Source organism: Manis pentadactyla, chromosome 7 (genome assembly GCF_030020395.1).
Source record: "Manis pentadactyla isolate mManPen7 chromosome 7, mManPen7.hap1, whole genome shotgun sequence".
NCBI classification, from domain to species: domain Eukaryota; kingdom Metazoa; phylum Chordata; class Mammalia; order Pholidota; family Manidae; genus Manis; species Manis pentadactyla.
This window is the reverse complement of record NC_080025.1, coordinates 4,017,144-4,044,801: the sequence shown is the minus strand read 5'-3', so window position 1 is coordinate 4,044,801 and position 27,658 is coordinate 4,017,144. Positions and strand designations below refer to the sequence as shown.

The window sequence follows — 27,658 nt, the reverse complement described above, 5'->3', positions numbered from 1 at the left end:
TATGTCCCTCCTTCTGCTGACCTTAGGCCTCATTTGTTCTTTTTTTCAATTTCGATAATTGTGATGTTAGACTGTTCATTTGGGATTGTTCTTGCTTCTTCAAGTGAGCCTGGATCGCTATATACTTTCTTCTAAAGACTGCTTTCGCTGCGTCCCACAGAAGTTAGGGCTTTGTGTTATTGTTGTCATTTGTTTCTATATATTCCTTGATCTCTATTTTAATTTGTTCATTGATCCATTGATTATTTAGGAGCATGTTGTTAAGCCTCCATGTGTTTGTGAGCCTTTTTGTTTTCTCTGTAGAATTTATTTCTAGTTTTATACCTTTGTGGTCTGTAAAATTGTTTGGTAGAATTTCAATATTTTGGATTTTGCTGAGGTTCTTTTTGTGGGCTAGTATGTGGTCTATTCTGGAGAATGTTCCATGTGCACTTGAGAAGAATATATATCCTGTTGCTTTTGGATGTAGAGTTCTATAGATATCTATTAGGTCCATCTACTCTACTGTGTTGTTCAGTGCTTCTGTGTCCTTACTTATTTTCTGTCTGGTGGATCTATCCTTTGGGGTGAGTGGTGTGTTGAAGTCTCCTAGAATGAATGCATTGCAGTCTATATCCCCCTTTAGTTCTGTTAGTATTTGTTTCACATATGCTGGTGCTCCTGTGTTGGGTGCATATATATTTAGAATGGTTATATCCTCTTGTTGGACTGAGCCGTTTATCATTATGTAGTGTCCTTCTTTATCTCGTTACTTTCTTTGTTTTGAAGTCTATTTTGTCTGATATTAGTACTGCAACCCCTGCTTTCTTCTCGCTGTTGTTTGCCTGAAATATGTTTTTCCATCCCTTGACTTTTAGTCTGTACATGTCTTTGGGTTTGAGGTGAGTTTCTTGTAAGCAGCATATAGATGGGTCTTGCTTTTTTATCCATTCTGTTACTCTGTGTCTTTTGATTGGTGCATTCAGCCCATTAACATTTAGGGTGACTATTGAAAGATATGTACTTATTGCCATTGCAGGCTTTAAATTCGTGGTTACCAAAGGTTCAAGGTTAGCCTCTTTAGTATCTTACTGCCTAACTTAGCTCGCTTATTGAGCTGTTATATACACTGTCTGGAGATTCTTTTCTTCTCTCCCTTCTTATTCCTCCTCCTCCATTCTTCATATGTTGGGTGTTTTGTGCTGTGCTCTTTCTAGGAGTGCTCCCATCTAGAGCAGTCCCTGTAAGATGTTCTGTAGAGGTGGTTTGTGGAAAGCAAATTCCCTCAGCTTTTGTTTGTCTGGGAATTGTTTAATCCCACCGTCATATTTGAATGATAGTCGTGCTGGATACAGTATCCTTGGTTCAAGGCCCTTCTGTTTCATTGTATTAAATATATCATGCCATTCTCTTCTGGCCTGTAGGGTTTCTGTCAAGAAGTCTGATGTTAGCCTGATGGGTTTTTCTTTATAGGTGACCTTTTTCTCTCTAGCTGCGTTTAAAACTCTTTCCTTGTCCTTGATCTTTGCCATTTTAATTATTATGTGTCTTGGTGTTGTCCTCCTTGGATCCTTTCTGGAGGGGGTTCTGTGTATTCCCATGGTCTGTTCGATTATTTCCTCCCCCAGTTTGGGGATGTTTTCAGCAATTATTTCTTCCAGGATACTTTCCATCCCTTTTCCTCTCTTCTTCTTCTGGTACCCCTATAATACGGATATTGTTCCTTTTGGATTGGTCACACAGTTCTCTTAACATTGTTTCATTCCTGGAGATCCTTTTGTCTCTCTCTATGTCAGCTTCTATGCGTTCCTGTTCTCTGGTTTCAATTCCATCAATGGCCTCTTGCATCCTATCCATTCTGCTTATAAACCCTTCCAGAGTTTGTTTCATTTCTGCTATCTCCTTTCTGGCATCTGTGATCTCCCTCCGGACTTCATCCCATTTCCCTTGCGTATTTCTCTGCATCTCTGTCAGCATGTTTATGATTCTTATTTTGAATTCTTTGTCAGGAAGACTGGTTAGGTCTGTCTCCTTCTCTGGTGTTGTCTCTGTGATCTTTGTCTGCCTGTAGCTTTGCCTTTTCATGGTGATAGGAATAGTCTGCAGAACTGGGACGAGTGACGGCTGGAAGGACTTCCTTTCTTGTTGGTTTGTGGCCCTCCTCTCCTGGGAGAACAGCGGCCTCTAGTGGCTTGTGCTGCGCAGCTGCGCGCAGACAGGGCTTCTGCTTCCTGCCCGGCTGCTATGGAGTTAATCTCCGCTGTTGCTGTGGACGTGGCCTGGTTCGGGCTGCCCCTTTGCGAGGGTGCTGGGTTCTTGCAGGTGTGGATGTGGTCTGGATGTTGTCCTGTGTCCTCTGGTCTTTATTCTAGGAAGAGTTGTCTTTGTTATATTTTCATAGATATATGTGGTTTTGGGAGGAAATTTCCACTGCTCTACTCACGCCGCCATCTTGGCTCCGCCTAGGGTATCTTTTCTTTCTTTCAAAATATTCTGTAGTTTTCAGCGAACAATTCTACCTATCATGTTAAATATATTCTTTTCTTTTTTATGCTAATATAAATGCTATTGTTTAGTTTCTACACCACATCCAATCCCAGATCACACATTGCTTTTAGTTTTCATATCTTGCTAGTTTTCTGTGTTCTAGAGCAGTTTGCAGTCTCTCTCTTTCATGAAATTGTCATTTTTGTAGAACAGGAACCAGTTGTTTACGGGAATTCCCCAAATGGTGTTTCCTTCTGTTTTCTCATGGTGAGATCTAGTTTATGTGGTGGTGGTGTTTTCGTTCTCATTTTTCAGGAACATTCTGCAAGTGATGTAGGAGCCACGATATCAATGTTTTTTCATTATGTGGTCAGTTTTTTTCATTGATGGTAAATGTCAATTACATGCTCAAAGTAGTGTTTACCTAATATCTTTACTGTTTATCTCTTCACTATGGTCATCTCACATGGTGATTTTTTTTTTCCTGCAATAACTTCCCTTTCCTACTATTATTTTCAGTTGGTATATTGTAGGGGAGGGTGCTTCATTTCCCTCTACATATGAAGGACATATGTCTACATGCATGAGTACGTCCATTTACTTCACTGTGAGCTCTTCACTGTGTTATTCAGTGTGCTGAGATCAATTATTGTTATGCTTCATTTTGATGATAAATTCATCCCAAATATGGCCAGGCGGGCCCCTTCAATCTCACTCCTGTTTCCTTTTACCCATCCCTGTTTTGTGTTGTGTTTGTTGGGGAGGGTTTTTGCGAGTACTTCCTTACTTCCCAGCGGAAGACACCTTGGGCTCATCTCTTGCCCTCCTTCCTCCAGTGCCAATCCTGTTTGGCTGCCTCGATCAAACATTTCTCCAAGGAAGCCTGGTTCCCAGTAATGAAGAATGAATGTAAAGACCAAGAGTTGAGTGGTATTTGCCCCTGTGACTGAGGTGTCACTGCTTCTAGGCCCTTTTGGAGGACAGGGTTAGGAAGCAGACACACACACACACACACAACACACAGCATGAAATCCCGCTAGTAAGTTTAATTCCAGTCCAACACACCGAGCCTTGTCTTCTTCCTCCTCAAGGATTTGTACCTCCATTTTCCAGTAGTGGGTAACCTTGGCTGAAAAACCTAAATACGTTTAATCATGTACTTAAGTCATATGTTACATAAAAAATACTTCCAAAATTGCTACACCCACAATACTGGGGGAAAAAAAAAAAATCAAGTAGCCATGAAGATAATTTGCAGGTACTTTTGCTTTTCAATAGAGTGTATATAGTAAAAACATTATGTTAAAAAATTACTTGAATTTGTCTTTTTCTCTGTTTTTTTATATGATTATGGTAGTCATTTAATATAAAATTAGACTCATTTATTTGCTTTTCAATTTTTCTGCCCATTCTTGTTAATTTCATTTTTAAGTACACAAAAAGCTCCAAAACCCAACTACTCTCAGAAGTGTCACCCCTCCTATTTCCTCCTCAACACCCTTTCCACACACCATAGCTTAGTTCTCCTACTAGGGACAGGTGATGCCTCCTCTGCTTCTCGAGGCCCGCAGCAGACTGTCCCTGGTTTCAAAGCTCTGTGACATCCCGTTTCTGACTGTGGTCCCTCTTTAAAAGGCACAGATAGATCATGCATATGCAGGAAAAACTTCTTGTGATCCTACAATCAACTGAGTAACGACCTTAATGGCATCCGCAAACCCCTTGACCATTGCCAAGTCATGTGACCTAACTAGGAGAACAATGTTCCACCACATTCAAAGGTCCAGAACTGAAGCCAAGAGAGAAAGTCAACCCCAGGAGCAGAATCCTGGGGCAGACTTAGAAGACTGCCTAGCAAAGTTACTACCAGAGAGTTCCAAGGTTTATATGGCAGAATTCTCAGAGGGCACTGGGAAAGAAGAGAAAGAACCAGACTTACCACAGGCCTGCTCTCCTTGCCCCACACCCTACTCCAGACCCAACTCCCAGTCCCCTCAGTGTACCCCACACTCCCCCATCCTGCCCTTTAACCACCCTGTCCCTCCCTCCCTGGGCCCCTTCGTGGGATCACCAGTACCTGTCCCAAAGTCGAGCTCATCTCCTGCTCAGGCCTCTCCCTGCAGCTCAGCCTCTCCATGACGGTGAGTCTACCACCAGAGGCCCCTTCCGCATCCACACGGGGCGACCGGTCTCCTGTCTCTCCCTCCACTCTGCTTCCGCCAGCCCCTCGGCTCCCCGAGGGCTCCCCACAGTCTACCCCTGCCCAGTGTGGCCTTGGGCTCAGACTCCAGCCACGGGCTTCCACACCTGTACTCACTTCTCCTTCTGCAGTATCTTCCCACGACTCGGGCCCGGCGTCCTGGTCTTCCGGCCTTCCATCCCCTCCCTCTCCTTCTCTGACCTGTTCAAGACAGGAATGATTGTGGCAGGCAGGTGTGACCGACAGGGCTGCCGTTTTAAAAAGAGCAGTATTATTTAAACATCAGACTTTGAGTCACAAACTGTTTATTCTTCTGTGTTTACATTACTTGATATCATGTACATATATTCTTAAACACTGATATAACAGTTAAATCACATTATTTTGTATTATGGTTTTCCAGTTTATTTAGGTTATTTTATGATTAACCCAAGCCTCTGTAATTACGGTTAAAGCTGCATAAAAATACAAAGTGAACAACATACTAGATTTTTTGGGAACAACTTTAACCATGTTTATGATTACACATACCAATCTAGTGAAATAATTTAATTTTTTGTTACAAATTCTTCATTAAACAATTCTGGATCACAGCACACATCTACATTTCCATCTTAAATTCTTTGTAATAGGTTATTTGGCAAAATTCTGAATACTCTGACGAAGTGTGTTATGGAAGCTTTCCGTAGCCTGTGCTGTAGCGCTGCAGAGTCTGCTCACCAGCGGAAGGGCAGATCAGAGCTGAAGGCACACCGACCAACCGCACGCAGCGTCTCCCGTGGGAGGCCCTGGTGTGCGCGTCAGAGCCGAGCGTCAGGACCCCGCCTCCCCAGTCATGATGCGGTGACTGGAGGCTCTCCAGTTCACTCGTAAGGGTGAGATGTATGCTTGGAATTTTGGCCACATTCATCTGATACACAGATTTCCTTTCTCGCGTGAACACTCATGCTGCCTAAGACCGGAGTTTTGACCTAAGAACTCCTATTTCTCTCCAGTGGGAACTCTCCTATGTTAACTACAGGAGGAAGGATAAAAGACAGCTTTCCCACATTTACTACATGTGCAGGATTTCTCTCCTGTGTGACTTCTTTTGTGTGAGTTCAAGTTAGAATTTTGGCTGAACTGTTTCCCACACTCATTACATTTATAAGGTTTCTCTCCAGTGTGAATTCTTTGGTGTGAATAAAAATTAGGCTGAAGCATCTCCTACATTTATCATATTTTTAGGATTTTTTTCACTAGTGTGTGTCCTTCCGTGTAGAGAAAGCTGAGAGCTCTGGCAGATTTCCTTCCTGCATTCATCACGTTTACAGGGATTTTTCCCCCTGTGATGTAACAAATGTTGAGGCACGACGGATCTGTAAGTGAAAACTTCCCCATACTCATTACATTCACAGGCATCCTTTCCAGTGTGAAATATCTGCTGTTTGAAAGAGATGAGAGGCTGCTAAGGACTTTCTCACACACATTCATTAAGTCTTTTCTCTGCATATGACTTCTAATTTGTTCACGCCCTGTGTATCTCTGGTTAAAAATCTTTCCCATACTATTTACAAAGGTGTGTCTTTTTCTACAATGCAAAGAGATTTTTCCTCTTTCATAACATCTCCACTGCAGAGCTATCAGATTTATTTTAAAGGCTTCATTAGTCTCAAAGACTAGATGTGTAAGTCATGTTGATGCAACTATTCTTTTATAAGAACTCAGGTTATGGTTTTGAGCATATATTAATTTTTCTCTCAATTCAAACTACCCAAAACTTCCTGTGGAGGCAACATTTACACCTGCCTCAAATAGCAGAGTCATGTGCTGCATTTAAAAATCTTCCAGTTCCCATGTCTTTAATGGACAGAAGGGGTTTCAGTCCTTGAAACTTACCATTGACGTGCAATTAGACAGATCCTTTCTGCAGATATCTTGTATGGATATTATTTCTTGTCTTTCCCTGTCTAAAATAATGTAAAAAAGAAAAATTCTAGTGTGGCATTCAAGGAAGAAAACTGTTGGAGAGCACGTAAGGCCTGTGGGAGGATGATTCGAATACTGACCCTCACACAGAGGGAGAACGCGAGGAGGAGGAGCACCTCAGGGAGCCGAGGTGCATCTCAGGAATGAAAATCAGGAAGGATTTTCAAGACTGAGATAAGAGAAAAAAATAAAACCAAGACTGGATGTTGGTAGGGTAAAGAGAAGGAAAACTGTCAAAGGAAAGGGAACAGGATAAAGGACACTACGTGAAACTGTCTTTGACAGACATAACCATTCATCTTCTGAGGCCAAAAGGAAGTGCAGAGAGTCCAGGGCCCCCGAAAACATAACTCACTCAAGAAAATCTGCAGCCCACACTTCCCAGGGCCTGCACCCCGGGACAGGAGCTCACCTGGACTCAGGCCTTGGGGAAATCCTCGTTCTGCCCTCCACAGCTCCACGCCTTGCTCCAGCTGGGAAACCACATCTGATTTGCACAGTTGATACCCTGTTTGTGGGGGGAGAAAAGGTCTATCAGTTTTGGATTCTGTGCTGCGAACAAGGCCTGTTCTTTACTTTCAGGGCAGGGTGCCAAGGAAGAACTAGGTGAGCACAGAGGGAGAGCCCGGGAAGAGCCCCCAAAGTGGTGAAGGCCCTGCGCCAGGGCAGGAAGGACCTCCGGACGCTGTGCCCGCAAAGGGGATCTTCCTGCTGCTGGCGCACAGGCCCAAAGCCAAAGGCAAAGGGAGGAGCCTTCAGTGTTCTCAGCAAAGGAGAAATTAGATGTTTCCACAATAGGAGGAACTGTATTTCTTTAAAAATCTCCACAGAAGCTCCACCAGAACAGTCTAATTTCTATTTGGAAGTAGATAATTGGTTTAATTTTCATGAATGATTTTTAACCACCAGGCGAGTGTATAGAGCAGAATGGTTATTTAGTAAGTATTTAATACTTCCATTCTTTAAAACTTACTCACTGAATTCCCAGCACAGTCCTGAGTGTAAGAGATCAAGAAGGAAGACAGGTATGAAAGGGTCAGGAAAACTGTATTCTTTTGGGATGACAAAATAAGTGCACGTACATGACTCAACTACCTTCAGGTAGTTTTAAGAACCGCGAGAGAATCTGAGCGAGGGGCGGAGGCAGAGGCTGCTCTGGACACCTGCTGAGTGAACACACCGGGCGGACACGGACTCACCCACGGAGACCAGCTGGCCGATGTTCTCCAGCATCACGTCTCTGTACAGCTGCCTCTGGGACGCGTCCAGCAGGGCCCACTCCTCCTGGGTGAAGTCCACAGCGACATCCTTGAAGGTCACTGATCCCTAAGACATCACGGACACTGATGCAGCCGGGCCTTCCCGACCAAGGGCCAGGGGAGCACGCTGGACACAGAGGTGCTGGGACAGGCTGCTGTATACACAGAGCGCAGACCCTGTTGGGTTCGTCAAACGGTTCTCTAGGCTGTCATGTCATGTGTCTTTCACAGAAATATACACACACTTTGAAACCATAACTTCACTACAAATGATTATCTTGTGAGGTATGGTGGAAATAACCTGGCTACAGCCATGCTCAACATTCTGCAGGACTGGACGGGCCTCTGACAGAACCTGGACAGGCAGGTGTGGCCTCTCCCGTCTCTACAAAACTCACAGGCCCCTGATAAAGCAGAAGACATACAGTTCAGAAGCCAAGTGCAGAGGTCCTAAGACTGCGGTCCACAGCATAGGCTGGCCTGGCCATCCCGTGGGAAAGCTTTCAGGGCAGGCCTCCAGGCATGATGTCACTGCCCGCCTGCACCACCACCCCACCTGTGTGCCAACGGGGAGCAGAGCCACTCGCAGGAACCTGGTTTCCCCAGCCCTTCAACAATTGCTACAGGGCCATGTATTTTCTGTTACAATTCTCCTCAACACACAGCCCAAATTAGAAAATATTACTCACCAGACATTTTTTTCTGTATTCAAATTTGGACAAACTTTAATTATAAAAAGGGAAATGGGGTTATTTAGGACAAGAGTGGTAAGGAAAAATTTTTTTTGTTATTAAAATGTTCAATTATACTCTAGAAAAACATCAGTAAGTTTAAAATCAGGAGAAACGGATGACTGCGCATTGCTGTTGCTCTCCGCAGCCCATGTCAAAGCCGCCCAGCCCCCCTGCTGCACCTAAAACGCTGGGTGGGCCGAGCTTCCTCCCCACACGCTGGGGACTCAGCTCTTACGCGCTCCTGTCACGGGGCCCGCTCGCGTCTAAGCCCACTGCAGGCGCGGACATGGTTAACGAGGGAGTCATTCCTCAACTGAGGCCACGGATGGATGAGAAGAAACGATGTTTCATCTTTTCTGCAACGACGTCCTTAAGGGGATGAGTAAAGCAGTGTGTATACTGCGGAGGTATGGGGTTCTCCCTGACCTGCCCTAAGCCCCCCGAGTCCTGATGAAATGTGACAGACACTGACATCTCATGGGACACACAGAAGATCCAGGCCCCCAAGAGAAGCCTGCTCACCTCCTGGGAAACACAGGTGTCGGCTCCTAAGGAAGAGCCCCCCCACACCTGCGGCTGCATTGTCTGCGACTCGGCGGCTCCGTCCTCCTGTGGATCCCCACCAAGGGCAGTCCGAAGACTAAGCAGACAGAGCTGAAGGAAGAGAAAGAACCTGGGAGATGCAGTCTTTTCCAACACACCTAGATAGGCCTATCCCGGATCCGCAAACCCTCACATGGCAGGGACTCCCCCCATGGTCCCCCCCACATGCACCTGCAGAGTGAATGCGGACAAAGGGGAGGGGGCGCTCTTCTCTGAGGGTCAACAAGAAGTCGTCTCTGGCTACTGAGGCACATAAAGATATAACTTCCCCATTATAGACACATCAAAAGTATAGGGCTTTATAGTTTCATTAGACCTAGTGTTCAGAGGTATTATTTAATCCCCAGCACCAAATACTAGCAGAATCTGGTTCCTGTCACATGGAGATTCTTGTTTCCATAACCCAGGTCACATCCTCGCATTGTTTTCCAGCCCCCAGCTCAGCTCATTACTGTCCCACACTCTCCGAAGGTACGCTTGCCATCAGTCATCTCTGCTCCCCACGTGTGGGGTTCAGGCCACGCTCGTGCCCTAACCCTAGGTAGGTACTTCACGGCCTTGGATATGTGGCTGAGCAACTTGGGAATCTCTTTAATGTTGGGCTGGGACAAGTCACAGACTTGCTCATGGGCTCAGTGACTCTCACCCCGCAAGTGCAGCACACAGGACCCCTCACACCGGAAACCAGAGTGCATGCGTCATGACGCTGCCTTGTGTCACAAAACACAGAGGGAAGGGGCTTCGTTCTAGAGGAAATCTATCGACTCCTTGGGTGAAATGCTGTCTGGACTTCTAGTTGTTTTTATCAATGAGATTCTCTCTCTCTCTCTCTCTGCATTTCATAATTTAAGTTTATGAAAGAATTTGTCACCTCTCAATAGTACTTTAAACCTAAAACAATATTTACAGCTAAATGTACATCAACAGACACTGATAATATGTTAAGAACAGGATATGATTTAAACCTTTTGACCTAGAGGACCTGGAAAGGGAAAAAACTCTGCTTGTATGAATTAAGACTCTATGAGTAGAACTGACATATATTTGCTTACATGCATTGTACTTAATACTCACAGTAACCCTGCATTTATGGATTAGTTACACATTCAACAAGGGATGTGCACCAGGTTCAGAAAGCTTTAGATGCATGACCAAAGTACATGGCGAGGTCTTGGGGCTAGAACTTAAAATCAGCTCCTTCTCTGAATGTCAGGTAACTAAATATGCTCATCCTGAGGAAAGAGTCCAGAACCAAGCTTTACCTGTTGATGTCACCAGTCAGATTCATGACCACAGACTCCCTCACAGACCTCCTCCTTTCAGCCTGCTCCCCCACCCAGCTTCTCCTCTACATGGGCACCTCCAGTTCAGGGACCCCGATTTCCAAAATCAGACCCCACCTCTCCTAATTTTTACTCATCAGCGTTACGCACACTACTCATTTGAACGTGTACAAGACTAACAATTCTAACACCCCTTAGTGCCTCCCCCCATCTGCTGATGGGGACCCCCAACCCCAGGAGACTTCAAGTATCTCCCTTCCCATGGCTGCGGCTGTCACAGCTCAGGATTAGGTGCTGATCTGGTCCCGTTACAGCATCACAAATCCCCCAGTGGCTTTCTCTAAATACCTGGCATCCTACTATGGCTTGATAATCACTGTCATGCTTTGTTAGTATCTCAATATTACCTGTGCCCTTTGAATCTCCCAAATTCTCACCTTTTTCTCCACTTTCCAAAAATGGCTTCACTTCCTACTGCAGAGATGAATTAGTTTGAAGAAATACTTCACCTCACTGGCATGAAATCTACAATTATTCTTGAATTTCAACCCAATGGCGCATCCTCTCTTGTCAAAACTGAAATGTCATCTCTATTCCTAATTAAATCAACTTCTACTCTCTCTAATATTGTGTATTATTGATTATAAACTTAATTTCCTTTACCAGTCATCTCTTCATCACTTCCCCATCCATCTCCTTAAATTCATTTAGTCTCTCCATTCTTGAATAAACCTTGTCTAAACCAATGTACATCTAGTGCCTGACACACGACCTTTTCCCCTTCAAATTAGCCTGAGAAAGCAGTACATATTTAGTTACAGCTTCCCCACATCTCCTCACTCTTTCACAAGAATCACTAATGATCTCCACGTTAATAAATCTTGGCATGATCACAGTTACCCCCATAATTACATCCATGGAGTCTTCCTCGGTCTTTGACTTGGAGCCAGAGCAGGAGTGGCACATGATCTCCTTTTAGAAACTTCATTATTTTCCTTGGCTTCTCTGACAGCTCGGATTCTTAATTACTTTTACAATATTCTAGTCGCTCCTTCCAGAAATCCTTTGGAGGCTTCTCCTCAACCAAGGAGTTTACTGTTGAAATGCCTAGAGGTTCAATCCTACCCCTTTCTCTCCTTGGACGATACACTCTCCTGGAAATCTCACACGCCTTCACTTGCTGCAATGTCTTCCACTGTTCTCACTAAACTCGTATCTAGATTCCATTTCTGAGTTATCATCTCCACCTGTGTGTATTTCAGGAATGGAAAAGGAAATCTGATTCAAAACAAAGCCCTTAATTCTTCCACAAATAAACTTTCTTCTCTTCTAGTTTTCAAAGTCAGATAATGGTTCCCCTAGACGCCCAGATCTCTGACACTACTTTCCAGAATGACACACCTGAGCACCACTGTTCTGAGTACCGTGAGCCTTCGTTTTCACCCCATCGTCTGTGCACATACGAGCACTCTCTACTCAGTCAGCTTCAGTCTGAGACTAAATACCGTATCTTCAGAGACCCCTTCTTTAAACTGCCACCTAAGTCTTCCCTTCCCAACTAGGTGCCTTGAGTAGACCCCTACTTTTCCGTCAGGTTACTCACCTAATTTCTCACTATGCATTTGTTTGTTCCTTTCTTCACTGCCAAGACTGCCTGCAGAAAAATCACCTGCAGAATCTTAAGGCAAGTTTCTTTGACTTTTGATTTACGAATTAGGAATAAACAGAAATTTCATGTACACACACCACCTAATCTGACTTCAGAAGATGTACTGCAAATGGCCTCAGTCACAGTCACAGTCATCTTCATAATTAAAGTTTACTGACAAAGTAAAGGAAGTTGGATCTGACTGGGGAAATTTTTCTCCACTACCTAAGTAGATGTGACACTGTGTGGTTACTGAGTGTGCTGTCCCCACACTCCTGAGCTCAGAGCTTCGTTCTAAGAACAGACACATATTTGTTTTTCGACTCATTTTGATATAGTGGATAACTTAAATCAGAATCACAATGCAAAGGACAGACCCTGTTTACTTTGGATGTCAACCAGGATATATCTAATCAAGGAATAACTTGGCAAAGAATTTTCCTTCTAATTAAATAAACCACATAGGTACAATTACGGAAAACAGAGCGATTGTTTAAATCCTATTGGTGTTCTAACAGCAGCCAAAGGCCTCCCTGCTGAGTGGGTTCTGGCCTGTTCCCACAAGCACTGCAGGGAATTTACAGAAAGATAACCAGTCTTTATTTTTAAATGGGTTGAAACTACCAAAATATTCTCAGCCTTCCGGCTTCCATGTGTCAATTCCACTTCTGAGTATTTGTCTGAAGGAAAGGAAAACACTAATTCAAAAAGCCACCTGCACCCCCATGTTCACTGCAACATTATTTACAACAGCCAAGACATGGGAGCTACCTGAGTGTCCATCGATGGATGGATGAAGAAGACGTGACATGTGTATCTGTATAAAGAATGGAAAAGAAGGAAATCTTGCCATTTGCAACAAGATGAATGGACCTTAAAGGCATTGTGGCAAGTGAAGTAAGAGAGAAAGACAAACCCTGTATGGCGCTTGAATCTAAAAAGAAAAGAAAACCAAAGAGCAAACTCATAAAAAGAACAGATCAGTGGTTGCTAGAGGTTGGGGGTGGGGGGCTGAAATGGGTGAAGGGGATCAAAACATACAAACTTCCAGTTATAAAATATGTAAGTGATGAGGACGTAACATACAGGACAGTGACTGTGGTCAATAATTTTGCATTACACACCTGAAAGTTGCTAAGAGAGACCATAAAAGTTCTCAGCAAGAGAAAAAGAAATATTTTTTGCAACTGTGTGGTGACAACTAGACTTATTGTGGTGATCGTCTCACGATATATGTAAATACTGAACCGCTATGTTGTACACCTGGAACTCATACAATGGTTTACGTCAGTTATAGTCAATAAAAATGAATCTATTTGTATTAATTTTTAAAGAAAGATAAAGTCTGAGAGGGAGGCAAAAACGTGAGTTCTCGTCTTGGCTCACCTCGCATTCATTCTCTGGCCTTGGTTAAATTCCTAAACCCAGAGCGAATCCTTGTTTTCCCCATACAGGTAAGAACAGGCCATTCCTGCATGCCTACAAAGCCCTCCTTTCACCTCAAAGCCATGAGGACCTTTCCTGGCTTCACGGGCACCTGGGAGGCCAATTCCTCCCCATCCCTTGGGCTCAGGGGGGCACACGGCCCATCCAGACACTGACCCGGGAGAAGCGAGCTAGCTCAGCAAGCTGCTCGGGACTCCGACCTTCCACGGGATGCCGCACGAGGCACGATGCACCTTCATGAGTAGAACAAGAAGTTACTCTCTGTATGCAGCGTCTGAGCCTATGGAGATCTGCTGCCAGATCTGAACTCGTAAAGGATTGCAGAGAGAAACACACCGGTGACGCTCCCGAAATTTAAAAAGGGGGTGAGGCGGCGCAGTTTACTCCCAATTGTGGGACAGTTCAAGGGGGCCCGCAGCGCGCACGCTCACGCACGGCTCGGCCAGCGGGCCCTCTCCGCGCAGCTGCGCCGCCGAGTCTAAGGGGCCGGCGATGGTTTCCACTCTCCCCTTAGAACAGTAATCCAGAGCTTGGACGTGCCCGGGAGTTCGCACTACACAGAGCAGCTGTGAACCGCAGGCCAGGCTCAGGCTTCCACACTGGCCCTTCCCTCCCGGAGTCACGCCCAGCGCGCCTGCGTGTGTCCCGCCCGCCCAGGGCGGTGCCCCCGGTCCCCCGGGCCCAGCGAGGCGGCCGAGGCACGACCTCCGGTCACAGAGGCGGGCCGCCCGCGGTGGGGCCGGAGGGTGGGACGTGGTGGATCCCGAGTGGATAGCGCGTGGCCACAGCGCCCCCCACAGCCTCCCGGCCCCGCAGCGCTCAGGGCCCACACACGCGTTCCGCCCTCCCGGGGCCCGGCGCCAGCCGCCATTCCATTCCCGCGTCTCATGACGGCCACGCGGTTCCCTCGTCTACACTCACGGCATTTCTCCCCGGAAAGCCGCGACGTCGAGGACTGGGCCCTGTGCTCACTCGCGGCCCAGCGACTGCGGCGAGACCCACTCACCCAACATCGGCCCCGGCGCCTCCTCATCCTGGACGACTGCGCACGAGGTGTCGACGGCACAGCGCGCACGCGCACCAGGCAGGCTGAGCCCGGATGAAAGGCGGCTTCGTGCGCCCCCTGCCGGCAGCCTGGAGTGAGCGGAGTCCGCGAGGGAGACCCACATGGCGAAGGGGCGAGAATTGGAGACACCTGTATGAACCATCAAAGTATGTTGAGCTTAATGTAAACGAGGAGGATTCCTTACAGAAATGCATCTATGTACAGAAGTCTGTGTATTGACAGATGGGATCCATCACAGATGGAGGGCACACAGAAATGTCCTCACCATCAGCTGCCTGGAAAGCACGCCGCTGTATCAACGAGCACATTCAGATCTATGTTTTGTTCTGTGTTTTAGCATGTTTGCCAATAAAAAGAAACCATATCTGTTGGAGAAACAGTTCATTCTCAGTTTGGAGTAGGAAGAATACAATGAACCTGGAGATTCTTGCACGAAATCCCGTGGTTAGGCCCTAAAGGTCAGAAGCAAACGGTTCCTGTTTCCGGTCCTGCACGCCCACACTCACCAGTTCTCAGGGGCTATGAGCCCTGACAAATGGTACAGAGTTCTCTGCAGGGAGGGAGCAGCCCAATGCAGGAATAGGGCGCATAAACCCAGCCTAGGGGGAGCGGTAAGTCCCCAGCATCATGTCACTCCACAGCACCTAGCTCTCCTTTTGTCATCTGTTCTTCCAGCCTGAAATTCAGCATCGTGGCCACACATCTGAGTACCGAACTACTGTAAGGCATCTGCTTGTGCTGGCCAGGGAGCAGTGAGAATGATGCTCTCGCACAGCTCTGGGAAGCTGTATGGAAACTGAGAAGTCCCAAATATCAGGGGTCCTGGAAGACCAGATGTCACGAGGGTAGCTGGCCACATACTGATATGCCCCCAGCTGTTTCATGGGTTGCAGAAGAACTAAGAGCTCACAAAGCTAGAAGGTTACTGCAAACCCACAGACAGCTGGGCAAGAAGGTTCAGGTAGGAACAAACAATAGACCATCAGATGTCCCAGAAATCTACCTGCAAAATCTTTGGGATATTAGGACATCCAAAGAGCTCTGTACACAGAGGAAGTTTGGAAAGCACATGCAGGCCCAGACTATAAGCATGTTCAGGAAAGTTCTCGGAAGGCCTCAACCTCTCACCTCTGGATGATTACATCTTAAGATACCAGTTCCTCCTCAATATGAGTCCCGAGTATTTCTTCATTAAAAAGCCTCTCCCTACCATTTGGCATAACCTTTGAAGATTGAATTCTTTTATGAAAGTAAAAAGGTTTCCAGTTTGAAGCCCCTTTCATTATTGAAGTTCTATTTTATGGTGATGTATTATTATGCAACCACACTACCGACGGCCAAATGGTTTAAAAAGCTAAATGGCAAAAATTGTAAATATAGATACCTTCCAATCCTTTTTGCCTTGATATACATTTCATGACCCTAATAGATTAATTCTCCACTTTAGAAGAACGCATACCACAAAGGAAGCCTTAGAGACTTAACCTGTTGAAAGAACTCCCACAGTTTTAAAGTGAGACTCCCAGAATGAATTTGTGTATTAAAATAGGTTAGTCAGAGCGCTCTCCTTATTTAACAATAAAGCCAGCTGCTAGAGAACTAAAGGGTGTTATAGTTTTTTTTCTGCAGCTGCACACACAGACCAGGACTGTACTGGTTGGCATGTTAGGTCAGACTCAGCTCAGCACCGTAAGTCCCCCCATCTCTAGCACCTCTGTCTACCCACACATCGAGCCTTTAAAACTTTGATTATGTTAAAACCAGGCTACTATGTATGGCCTAATCTAATGAGACTCCTCAGAGAACGGACAAGCACGAGACTGAGGGGAAGCTGGCTCTCACGGTGCCCGACCCATCAGATCACCTGGGCAGTTTTGAAACCCCAGTGCCCAGCCTTCAAAACAGACACACTAATTTTGTCCCTTTTGGAGTAGAATTCAGACATACTTAGACATTAACACTCACCAGGGAAGACGGAGGGCCTGGGGGAATCACCTGCATAAAGGCTTGTCCCGTGGGAACCCACAGCAGGCCCCGTGGGCACAGGGGTGACATGCAGAATTGCTGCAGCAGAGCTGGTGCCCCGGGAACCTGCATTTCTAAGAAACCAGTCTTCCCTACAGCTCCTTAGCCTCAGTTCATAAGCTGTGAGGAATAAAAATAATATTTAAATGCTATGCGTGCTAGAAATGAAAACCAAGTACAATATGGTAGGTTTGGCAAAGCTTTAATATTGAAAGGACATTTTCCACGATAATTTCATAACAACACTTAATAACCAAAATGAACAAAGTAACAAGAATATGCCCCATGTTGACATCTACTGAATCAACTTCACACAGGTAATAAATCTCATCTCAGGACAGGGCACCGCTTACATCTGCAGAGCACGTGATTCGACCCTTTACCCACTGTCCCAAAATTCAGACATTTGCCCACAAATACAGAATAATTTCACATCTTCCTTTGAAATTATCCATTATCAATAAATGTAACCCTACAATCTGACTCCAATTCATACACAGTGGTTTAAATATAGAGAACTTTCATTTCCGTTTGGAGAGTACATTTCACATCCAGCTTACACTGGCATCATTAGAGGACAGGGCCGCGGCCCCAAGCATGCGCTGCCTCTCCAGCCTTCGTGCACCCAGCACGGCTTGGGAATCTGATGCACCAGAAAGACCCGCTCCCGGTGACCTGCCCTCCAGTTGGGGCAGCCGGGTGGGAGGACAGTCTTGGGAGCCACGAGTGTGTCCCTCCCACTCGGCCTCGTCAGAGGAGGAGGAAAGCTGAAGGTCCTCACAGAGGGCGCTCAAGGGCACGCAGGCACAGAAACCCTCAGACATGGGTGAGGTGGGAGGCTGCTGCCCAGGTGGGCTGGCGCGGCAGGAGGAGGGCACGAGGGTCCAGTGGGGAACCTGGAGCTCCAGTGGCCTTCCTGTGACCTTGTGAAGACCATCCTGAGGGGCTGGCCGGGCCCCTGGGGTACTGGTGGGGCCCAGGGTGCGGTGCAGGCCTGGGCCGGAGCCAGGAGGGGCCGGCTGCCTGCAGGTGGGAGGCCACAGCTCTGCCCCTGGGGGGCCACTGCTGCTCCAGGTGCCCTTGGTGGACGGTGGAGACTCTGGGAGGCGACAAGCTCAGGGGCCCCAGGGCTCCATGGGCCGCTCTGCAAGGGACAGAGTCTGGGTCTCTTGTGGGGCACGTGGCCTGGCCCCTCGGGGAACTGGGCACACCTCTTGCCTGATGCCACAGTGAGGAGTTTGAAGTCCATAGCCAGGGTCTCCGGGGCAGGATGTGGGTCCCGATGGGAGTTTCCAGACAGGGGGCTGGTCTGAGCCTGGAGGCTGAGGACGTGCCGCAGGCCTCCCACCCCGGGGTGCAGGATGCAGGTCCTCTTGGCTGTGTAGGCGGGCGTCGGACTGTTTGGATGCTGTAGGATGAGACACACGGACGATACTTAGAACTTCCTCAATGCAAGTAACACTTATACTTCCCCAAATCACAAAGACATCTTACAGCACAAAACTAAGCAGCCAAAGATATACAAGCAGTGCAAGTGGCTGTAAAGAGGGATTCAAATCACGGGCTTAGGAAAACATAAATTACAATATCACCTCGACACATTTCCTTCCATAAGACACTAAACAGAAACGATCTGGAAACGCCTGGTGGGCTGCGTGCACACGGGACCTTTCATTTGCTCTCGCGGGACGGCCAGGAATATGCTGTTGGGAGGAGGCTGCAGACTGACATGTTGGGGGGTGTCCCACAGCCAGAAGACGCTGCCACCCGGAAGCACCTAATGACACCGCCACCACTCCCCCAGCAACACCGACATGATCAAGGAAAAATGGCATCAGAAAAGCACACCAGGGCACCACACGGGTCCCAGGAGAAACATGCCAACCACCTGCCAGGGGCCATGGGCGCTCAGCTGGCGCCTGGAGGGAAGAAGGGGGACCAGGGACTCACCCGCGCACAGTCACGTGCTTCCGGCAGCTCCTTCCGGCTCTGCGGCGGCCTCCCGGGGCCGAACCTAGGGAACCTCTGGAGCACAGCCTCCCTGCCCCGCTCCTCGGGCCTGCAACACAGCGCAGGCTCAGGGGGAGCCCCTCAGCAGCCCAGGCCCGTTCCTGCTTGGGGGGCCCAGGCAGAGAGGCCCTTGCTCTGCCCTGACCACCCTCCCCCTCCGCGACCCCTCCCCCAGGGCGCCCCTGGGACAGGGCCCGGACCACCCCGCGGGCCGCACTGCTGGACTGCCCCCAGTGCAAAGCGCCCCAGCGTGCCACCGCACTGGGGATGCTCCCGGGGAATGGGCTCCCAGTGGGGGTCCCGGAGGGCAGAGCCCCTTCTCTTCCTCCTGGAACCCTGTCCTTGCCTGGCGGAGTGGGGGGTCAGCCACAGTCTGCACAGGCTTCAGCACGAGCCTGGTCCCCGCCCTCCTGGCTCCTCACCTCTGTGTCGGCCCCTTCTCCGGCCGGGCCGCCAGGGGGGCGCCTGGGTTCTGGGGGGCCTGCCGATTCCGGGGGTCCCGGATCTTCAGCGCACTGGAGCCCAAGGGCTGGGGGGCTAGGGCACCCTGCCAGCACCTGATGGGGCACCTGCTGCTCCGGGCGCTGTGCCCGAAGGCCCCACAGTCCTTGCACTTCACCTGCGAGCGCGGGAGGAGGGGGTCAGCGAGCCGCAGCCCACAGGCCCGGGCGGGGGAGGGAGGGGCGGATTTTCAGAGTGGAATCAATTTGGGCAGAGAGGACAGAAAATATGGCAAATCAGGCACTAGGAGACTAAAGATATTCCAGAGGTTCCCAAAGTCTGTGACAGGGAGGACCCCGCAGGAGGGATGGGAGGCCTCGAGGTGCAGGGGAAGACCCAGCCTCGAGGAGTCGGGCCCTCGCCAGCCTGGACACGCCCAGAAGCTGGAGGGAGGCACCACCCCCCCACCCCCAAGTCCCAGAGTGGCCCCATCTGCCCGGGGCTGAGGTCCCAGGGCAGGCGGCCCCTGGCCGGGAAGGGACGCAGCACTTCCCGTGTCCGCCCCGTCTCTGGGCTCCATGCCAGCCCCTGGTTCCCGGCAGGTGCCCACCTCCACTTACCCTGGGGTCCTCGAGTTCAGGAGGGGCAGCCCTGGGCCCCCGGGGGCCCCTCTGCCGCCTCTTGGCTCCCTGGGCTGTGAGGGGGCTGCAGGGCCCGGGCTGGGGGTGACGGCCCGCCATCTGCCCACCCCCTTTCTCCTGAGCTGTGCTTCCCGGACTTCCTGGAAGAGGAAAAGAGAATTCAAAGCTGAGAGCTTGGGTGAGCCCCCCGAACGACCGGGGAGCCAGAGCCCGTTCAGCTCTGCCACAGGCACTCAGTTAGGAAAGGATAGGATGGGATTCCCCGACCCTCCAAAAATCAGAGCTCCGGGAACGCGCCCCGTAATGCCGTGGCCCTTGTCATTCTCCGCACAAAATACCGGATGAGTTCCTCCCGAAAGGTGGATTTCCCATTCAACGTAAGAGGAGGCAACTTTCAAATACAAATTCACATAGAAAACATGTATTTTCTCTCTCTTGGATGGCAAGCTCCCGCTGAGGGCCTGAACTATTTTATTTTACCTTTGGTCCTCAATGCCCCCATTTCTAATGAATTCTTAATAAATGTGAAATGCCTAGTTTGAACTAAGCATGAACAACACATTCCTGAGGCTTCCAGTGCCCAGAGCTGTAACCCACCAGTTTCCATAACTGCTCATCCTCCGCCAACCAGAATGCTCCAGCCCGTCTCTTTTAAATTTGAACCTCACGTAATAATTAGCCTTGAGAACGAGGCCTTGTATCAGTCTCTGTTCTCCACAAATACTATCAAAATTGAAGGAGCCTTAACCCAGTGCCTAAGCCACATCACCTCATATTGTCCCCACTGTCCTGTATTTCTCCGAGGGTATTGGGAGGCCCAGATTTAAAGACAACCAACCTGATGCCCAGGTGTGCTCCTCCTGTCCGTGAGCAGAGGGTCAGAAACGGGGGCGCTGGGCAGACCCACTGTGAGATGCAGCCTCCCGCGGGGCCAGAGAGGGGGCTTCCGTCCCTCGCTGGGCTTTATACGGTCTCCGGGTCACGTGCCCCGGGGGTGGGGGGTCGCTGAGTCAGTCCGTCAGCAACCCTTGCTTCTCGTCCCGACCCGACACGGTGACCTCTGCCTTCTCCATGGAAATATTCGTGAGTTTCCAAAATCTATGTAAATCAGGCATTCACTTAACATTATACATTTTGTGTAAGAAGAATAAACACTTGATTTTTGCCTGCCCTTTTTTGTGCTTCGCATTATTTATTGTGGTAAAATACACCTAAACAGAAAACTCAGTGCTTTAGCCGGGAGGTGCAGAGCTCTCTGGCATGAGGACGGTCACACTCTTGTGCAGCCTTAACTTTACCACAGGTTGATATTGATGTTATTTGCTCAAATGGTGTTAGTTCTCTTCCAAGGCAACCAGGCCGTGGACTGTGTTCGACAAATGCTTGTGTATGAGGGAGACACATTTAGGAATGGAAATGGGAAATCACTTCGTTTGGGCATTTTCTAATTTAGTCCCAGTCAGCATCTTCCTTCCAAAGCCTGTCAACAAACAGCACCCCCTCCCGCACAGGGCGAGGGTCCCCATTTTGCAGAAACTCTGTTTTCAGTAACGTTTTTCAGCTGCCACTCAAGGTAGTTTCAGTACTTCACGATTTGTATACTTGAACTTGTGCTGCCTTTTTAACCTGCATCTCATTTATTATTTATGAAGCTGCACCCCTCCCCCACCCCGGGTCCCAGCCCCACCCTAGCTCGGCTGCCCCCTGCTGGGCCAGGCCTCCCCCATTCCCGGGCTTAGCGACCTGGCTGTCCAGCCACTGCCCCAGCTGGCCCGTGGGCCTCCCTCCACTGGGACTGGGAGGCACCAGCCATCTCAGGACCGCTCTCCAAATGCTCAATAAACTTCATCTGTTTAATAGATAAAATCTGTTGAGATTTTGAATAGAATTCATTGGATCACCTATTAATTAAATAGAACTCTTCTTTGAGATTTCATTTTTCTATCTATAGATATGTTAGCAACCACTTATTTATACATCATGTCATTACAATCGGGGGTCATTCATAAATTTTTTTAGAACTCTCAATAAAACTACAAAATTCCCCTACTGGTGAGACCACATGCTGTACACTGTACCCTTGGGGAGTGCATTGCCCAGTTTCCATACCCATTTCTCATATTTAAAATTTCATCTATTTATGTTGTTAGGACCCTCACCATGATTTCTGTGACTATTCACTACTTTTTAATTATTTTTTTCACATATCACTTTGAATCTGTGAACAACCTGTCCCCACCCAGGAGCAATACCTGAGCAGGAGGACAGAGACCCTTGGGGCCCATCACCTCATGCACCTGTGTGTGTGTGTGTGTGTGTGTGTGTGTGTGTGTGTGTGTGTGTAGTGGCAAATCCTAATATCAATCTTCTAGACAAATTTCAAGTAAAAGATTAGAAAGTCTATTACTGTACTTCATAAAATTTGTAGAACTATAGGAAAATATAAAATTGAGAGATGCCAAATTTTATAAATTGATGAATTTGTAATTAAAAATTGCACAATTATTTAAAAATTACTAAATATGATAAATTATTAAAAGAAGAATAGAAATACAGACTACAGACCCACTGTAGATTCTCCTCCCCAATGTGGTGCTCCATGGTAAACTTCAGGGCCTTTAGGGAAGGGTACCAGACAGGGAGCTCACAAGATTTGCTTCTCTGTCACCCTTGCTGTGCACACTGCCAGGCCCTAACCCATACAAATGCCCGCATTGTGCACTGTTGTGATAAAACCTTATCTTCTTTTAGCAATTCTGTAATTTAGTAATCTTTAAGGATTAAGTAATTTCTAATTATAAGTTTGCCAATATATAAGGATTAAGTAATTTCTAATTATAAGTTTGCCAATATATGAAACCTTGCATCTTTTAATTTCACCATATTTCCCCCATAGGTTTTTGGTATCACCAAGTTTACTAAAAGACTTTCTAATAGCATATTTAACTTTACTAAGAGGAAAGATCATGGGATTTGAAACAAAACGCTCACAGAAAACTTCAAGAAATGATGGGCCTGCAGGATCTTCTGTCTCCTCTCAGGGTTGCACCCCTGAGATCTCAGGTTGTTCAGTAACAAATACAAAGTGATATGTGAAAAAAAAAACCTTATAATAAAAATAGTAAATAATCACAGAAATCATGATGACTCTATTGACATAAATGGATGAAATTATCAAAATACAAATGGTATGGAGATTCACATATGCACTCCCAAAGTGTACACCACAACAGACATGGGGTCTCACCAGCAGGGGAATTTTGTAGTTTAATGTAGAGTTTTTAAAAAATCTGTAAGTCACTCTAGATTGAAATGATGTGATATATAAATAAGGACAGTTAAAATATACCCATAGATGAGGAAGGACTCGAAAAATTAATAAAGGAACAGAACCAAATCGCTGTATTCACATTTCTATACATACAACAGATAAAGGGATCGTTTCCTGACAGAATCAAGGTATTGAGCATTTGGAGAGCGGTCCTGAGATGGCTGGTGCCTCCCAGTCCCAGTGGAGGGAGGCCCACGGGCCAGCTGGGGCAGTGGCTGGACAGCCAGGTCGCTAAGCCCGGGAATGGGGGAGGCCAGGCCCAGCAGGGGGCAGCCGAGCTAGGGTGGGGCTGGGACCCGGGGTGGGGGAGGGGTGCAGCTTCATAAATAATAAATGAGATGTAGGTTAAAAAGGCAACACAAGTTCAAATATACAAATCGTGAAGTACTGAAAGTACCTTGAGTGGCAGCTGAAAAGCGTTACTGAAAACAGAGTTTCTGCAAAATGGAGACCCTCACCCTGTGCGGGTGGGAGGGTGCTTTTTGTTGACAGGCTTTGGAAGGAAGATGCTGACTGGGACTAAATTAGAAAATGCCCAAACGAAGTGATTTCCCATTTCCATTCCTAAATGTGTCTCCTACATACGCAGGCATTTGTCGACCACCGTCCACGGCCTGGTTGCCTTAGAAGAGAGGTAACACCATTTTGACAAATAACATCAATATCAACCCGTGGGAGCCGAGAGTGACAAAGAAAGTCCCAGTTGATCCACAGAAATAAACAGTGACGACTTGGGGATGGGTAGTAGATATTCCAGTTGGGCGAAATGAAGGGCTCTTGGGAAGGGTGGCAGGGACAGCTGCACAACTGTGTGACCGTCCTCATGCCAGAGAGCTCTGCACCTCCCGGCTAAAGCACTGAGTTTTCTGTTTAGGTGTATTTTACCACAATAAATAATGCGAAGCACAAAAAAGGGCAGGCAAAAAACAAGTGTTTATTCTTCTTACACAAAATGTATAATGTTAAGTGAATGCCTGATTTACATAGATTTTGGAAACCCACGAGTATTTCCAAGGAGAAGGCAGAGGTCACCGTGTCGGGTCGGGACGAGAAGCAAGGGGAGCTGACGGACTGACTCAGCGAACCCCCTCCCCGGGGCACGTGATCCGGAGACCGTATAAAGCCCAGCGAGGGACGGAAGCCCCCTCTCTGGCCCCGCGGGAGGCTGCATCTCACAGTGGGTCTGCCCAGCGCCCCCGTTTCTGACCCTCTGCTCACGGACAGGAGGAGCACACCTGGGCATCAGGTTGGTTGTCTTTAAATCTGGGCCTCCCAATACCCTCGGAGAAATACAGGACAGTGGGGACAATATGAGGTGATGTGGCTTAGGCACTGGGTTAAGGCTCCTTCAATTTTGATAGTATTTGTGGAGAACAGAGACTGATACAAGGCCTCGTTCTCAAGGCTAATTATTACGTGAGGTTCAAATTTAAAAGAGACGGGCTGGAGCATTCTGGTTGGCGGAGGATGAGCAGTTATGGAAACTGGTGGGTTACAGCTCTGGGCACTGGAAGCCTCAGGAATGTGTTGTTCATGCTTAGTTCAAACTAGGCATTTCACATTTATTAAGAATTCATTAGAAATGGGGGCATTGAGGACCAAAGGTAAAATAAAATAGTTCAGGCCCTCAGCGGGAGCTTGCCATCCAAGAGAGAGAAAATACATGTTTTCTATGTGAATTTGTATTTGAAAGTTGCCTCCTCTTACGTTGAATGGGAAATCCACCTTTCGGGAGGAACTCATCCGGTATTTTGTGCGGAGAATGACAAGGGCCACGGCATTACGGGGCGCGTTCCCGGAGCTCTGATTTTTGGAGGGTCGGGGAATCCCATCCTGTCCTTTCCTGACTGAGCGCCTGTGGCAGAGCTGAACGGGCTCTGGCTTCCCGGTCGTTCGGGGGGCTCACCCAAGCTCTCAGCTTCAAATTCTCTTTTCCTCTTCCAGGAAGTCCGGGAAGCACAGCTCAGGAGAAAGGGGGTGGGCAGATGGCGGGCCGTCACCCCCAGCCCGGGCCCTGCAGCCCCCTCACAGCCCAGGGAGCCAAGAGGCGGCAGAGGGGCCCCCGGGGGCCCAGGGCTGCCCCTCCTGAACTCGAGGACCCCAGGGTAAGTGGAGGTGGGCACCTGCCGGGAACCAGGGGCTGGCATGGAGCCCAGAGACGGGGCGGACACGGGAAGTGCTGCGTCCCTTCCTGGCCAGGGGCCGCCTGCCCTGGGACCTCAGCCCCGGGCAGATGGGGCCACTCTGGGACTTGGGGGTGGGGGGGTGGTGCCTCCCTCCAGCTTCTGGGCGTGTCCAGGCTGGCGAGGGCACGACTCCTCGAGGCTGGGTCTTCTCCTGCACCCCGAGGCCTCCTGTCCCTCCTGCGGGGTCCTCCCTGTCACAGGCTTTGGGAACCTCTGGAATATCTTTAGTCTCCTAGTGCCTGATTTGCCATATTTTCTGTCCTCTCTGCCCAAATCGATTCCACTCTGAAAATCCACCCCTCCCTCCCCCGCCCGGGCCTGTGGGCTGCGGCTCGATGACCCCCTCCTCCCGCACTCGCAGGTGAAGTGCAAGGACTGTGGGGCCTTCGGGCACAGCGCCCGGAGCAGCAGGTGCCCCATCAGGTGCTGGCAGGGTGCCCTAGCCCCCCAGCCCTTGGGCTCCAGTGCGCTGAAGATCCGGGACCCCCGGAATCGGCAGTCCCCCCAGAACCCAGGCGCCCCCCTGGCGGCCCGGCCGGAAAAGGGGCCGACACAGAGGTGAGGAGCCGGGAGGGCGGGGGCCAGGCTCGGGCGGAGGCCTGTGCAGACTGTGGCTGACCCCCCACTCCGCCAGGCAAGGACAGGGTTCCAGGAGGAAGAGAAGGGGCTCTGCCCTCCGGGACCCCCACTGGGAGCCCATTCCCCGGGAGCATCCCCAGTGCGGTGGCACGCTGGGGCGCTTTGCACTGGGGGCAGTCCAGCAGTGCGGCCCGCGGGGTGGTCCGGGCCCTGTCCCAGGGGCGCCCTGGGGGAGGGGTCGCGGAGGGGGAGGGTGGTCAGGGCAGAGCAAGGGCCTCTCTGCCTGGGCCCCCCAAGCAGGAACGGGCCTGGGCTGCTGAGGGGCTCCCCCTGAGCCTGCGCTGTGTTGCAGGCCCGAGGAGCGGGGCAGGGAGGCTGTGCTCCAGAGGTTCCCTAGGTTCGGCCCCGGGAGGCCGCCGCAGAGCCGGAAGGAGCTGCCGGAAGCACGTGACTGCACGCGGGTGAGTCCCTGGTCCCCCTTCTTCCCTCCAGGCGCCAGCTGAGCGCCCGTGGCCCCTGGCAGGTGGTTGGTACGTTTCTCCTGGGACCTATGTGGTGCCCTGGTGTGCTTTTCTGATGCCATTTTTCCTTGATCATGTCGGTGTTGCTGGGGGAGTGGTGGCAGGGTAATTAGGTGCTTCCGGGTGGCAGCGTCTTCTGGCTGTGGGACACCCCCCAACATGTCAGTCTGCAGCCTCCTCCCAACAGCATATTCCTGGCCTTCCCACAAGAGGGAGTGAAAGGTTCCGTGTGCACGCAGCCCACCGGGCGTTACCAGATCGTTTCTGTTTAGTGTCTTATGGAAGGAAATGTGTCGAGGTGATATTGTAATTTATGTTTTCCTAAGCCCGTGATTTGAATCCCTCTTTATAGCTACTTCCACTGCTTGTATATCTTTGGCTGCTAAGTTTTGTGCTGTAAGATGTCTTTGTGATTTGGGGAAGTATAAGTGTTACTTGCATTGAGGAAGTTCTAAGTATCGTCCGTGTGTCTCATCCTACAGCATCCAAACAGTCCGACGCCCGCCTACACAGCCAAGAGGACCTGCATCCTGCACCCCGGGGTGGGAGGCCTGGGGCACATCCTCAGCCTCCAGGCTCAGACCAGCCCCCTGTCTGGAAACTCCCATCGGGACCCACATCCTGCCCCGGAGACCCTGGCTATGGACTTCAAACTCCTCACTGTGGCATCAGGCAAGAGGTGTGCCCAGTTCCCCAAGGGGCCAGGCCACGTGCCCCACAAGAGACCCAGGCTCTGTCCCTTGCAGAGCGGCCCGTGGAGCCCTTGGGCCCCTGAGCTTGGGGCCTCCCAGAGTCTCCACCATCCACGGAGGGCACCTGGAGCAGCAGCGGCCCCCCAGGGGCAGAGCTGTGGCCTCCCACCTGCAGGCAGCCGGCCCCTCCTGGCTCCGGCCCAGGCCTGCACCGCACCCCGGGCCCCACCAGTACCCCAGGGGCCCGGCCAGCCCCTCAGGATGGTCTTCACAAGGTCACAGGAAGGCCACTGGAGCTCCAGGTTCCCCACCGGACCCTCGTGCCCTCCTCCTGCCGCGCCAGCCCACCTGGGCAGCAGCCTCCCACCTCACCCATGTCTGAGGGTTTCTGTGCCCGCGTGCCCTTGAGCGCCCTCTGTGAGGACCTTCAGCTTTCCTCCCCCTCTGACGAGGCCGAGTGGGAGGGACACACTCGTGGCTCCCAAGACTGTCCTCCCACCCGGCTGCCCCAACTGGAGGGCAGGTCACCGGGAGCGGGTCTTTCTGGTGCATCAGATTC

At 49.5% G+C, this 27,658-nt stretch overlaps 2 protein-coding genes across 3 annotated transcripts in view; both read right to left on the bottom strand.

Moving 5' to 3' along the window:
• Positions 1–27,658, bottom strand: part of LOC118918920 (uncharacterized) — a 127,621-nt gene that overhangs the window by 8,702 nt on the left and 91,261 nt on the right. Inside the window, exons 6-12 of one of the 2 annotated variants that reach the window (XM_057505053.1) lie at positions 14,614–14,802; positions 13,764–13,840; positions 9,150–9,281; positions 7,834–7,960; positions 7,047–7,142; positions 6,545–6,615; positions 4,774–4,867 (exon numbers count right to left, since the gene is read on the bottom strand). In XM_057505053.1, the coding sequence (XP_057361036.1) occupies positions 4,774–4,867; positions 6,545–6,615; positions 7,047–7,142; positions 7,834–7,960; positions 9,150–9,281; positions 13,764–13,840; positions 14,614–14,802 (786 nt within the window). The remainder of the gene's footprint in view (positions 1–4,773; positions 4,868–6,544; positions 6,616–7,046; positions 7,143–7,833; positions 7,961–9,149; positions 9,282–13,763; positions 13,841–14,613; positions 14,803–27,658) is intronic. The other variant, XM_057505054.1, reaches the window with a different exon arrangement.
• LOC118918919 (putative protein FAM90A26) lies at positions 18,974–19,896 on the bottom strand. Its single transcript, XM_057505061.1, has 2 exons — positions 19,770–19,896; positions 18,974–19,327 (listed from the first exon to the last, which is right to left on the bottom strand). Exons 1-2 carry the CDS (start codon positions 19,887–19,889, stop codon positions 19,127–19,129), a joined length of 321 nt encoding a protein of 106 aa, XP_057361044.1. The 5' UTR covers positions 19,890–19,896; the 3' UTR covers positions 18,974–19,126.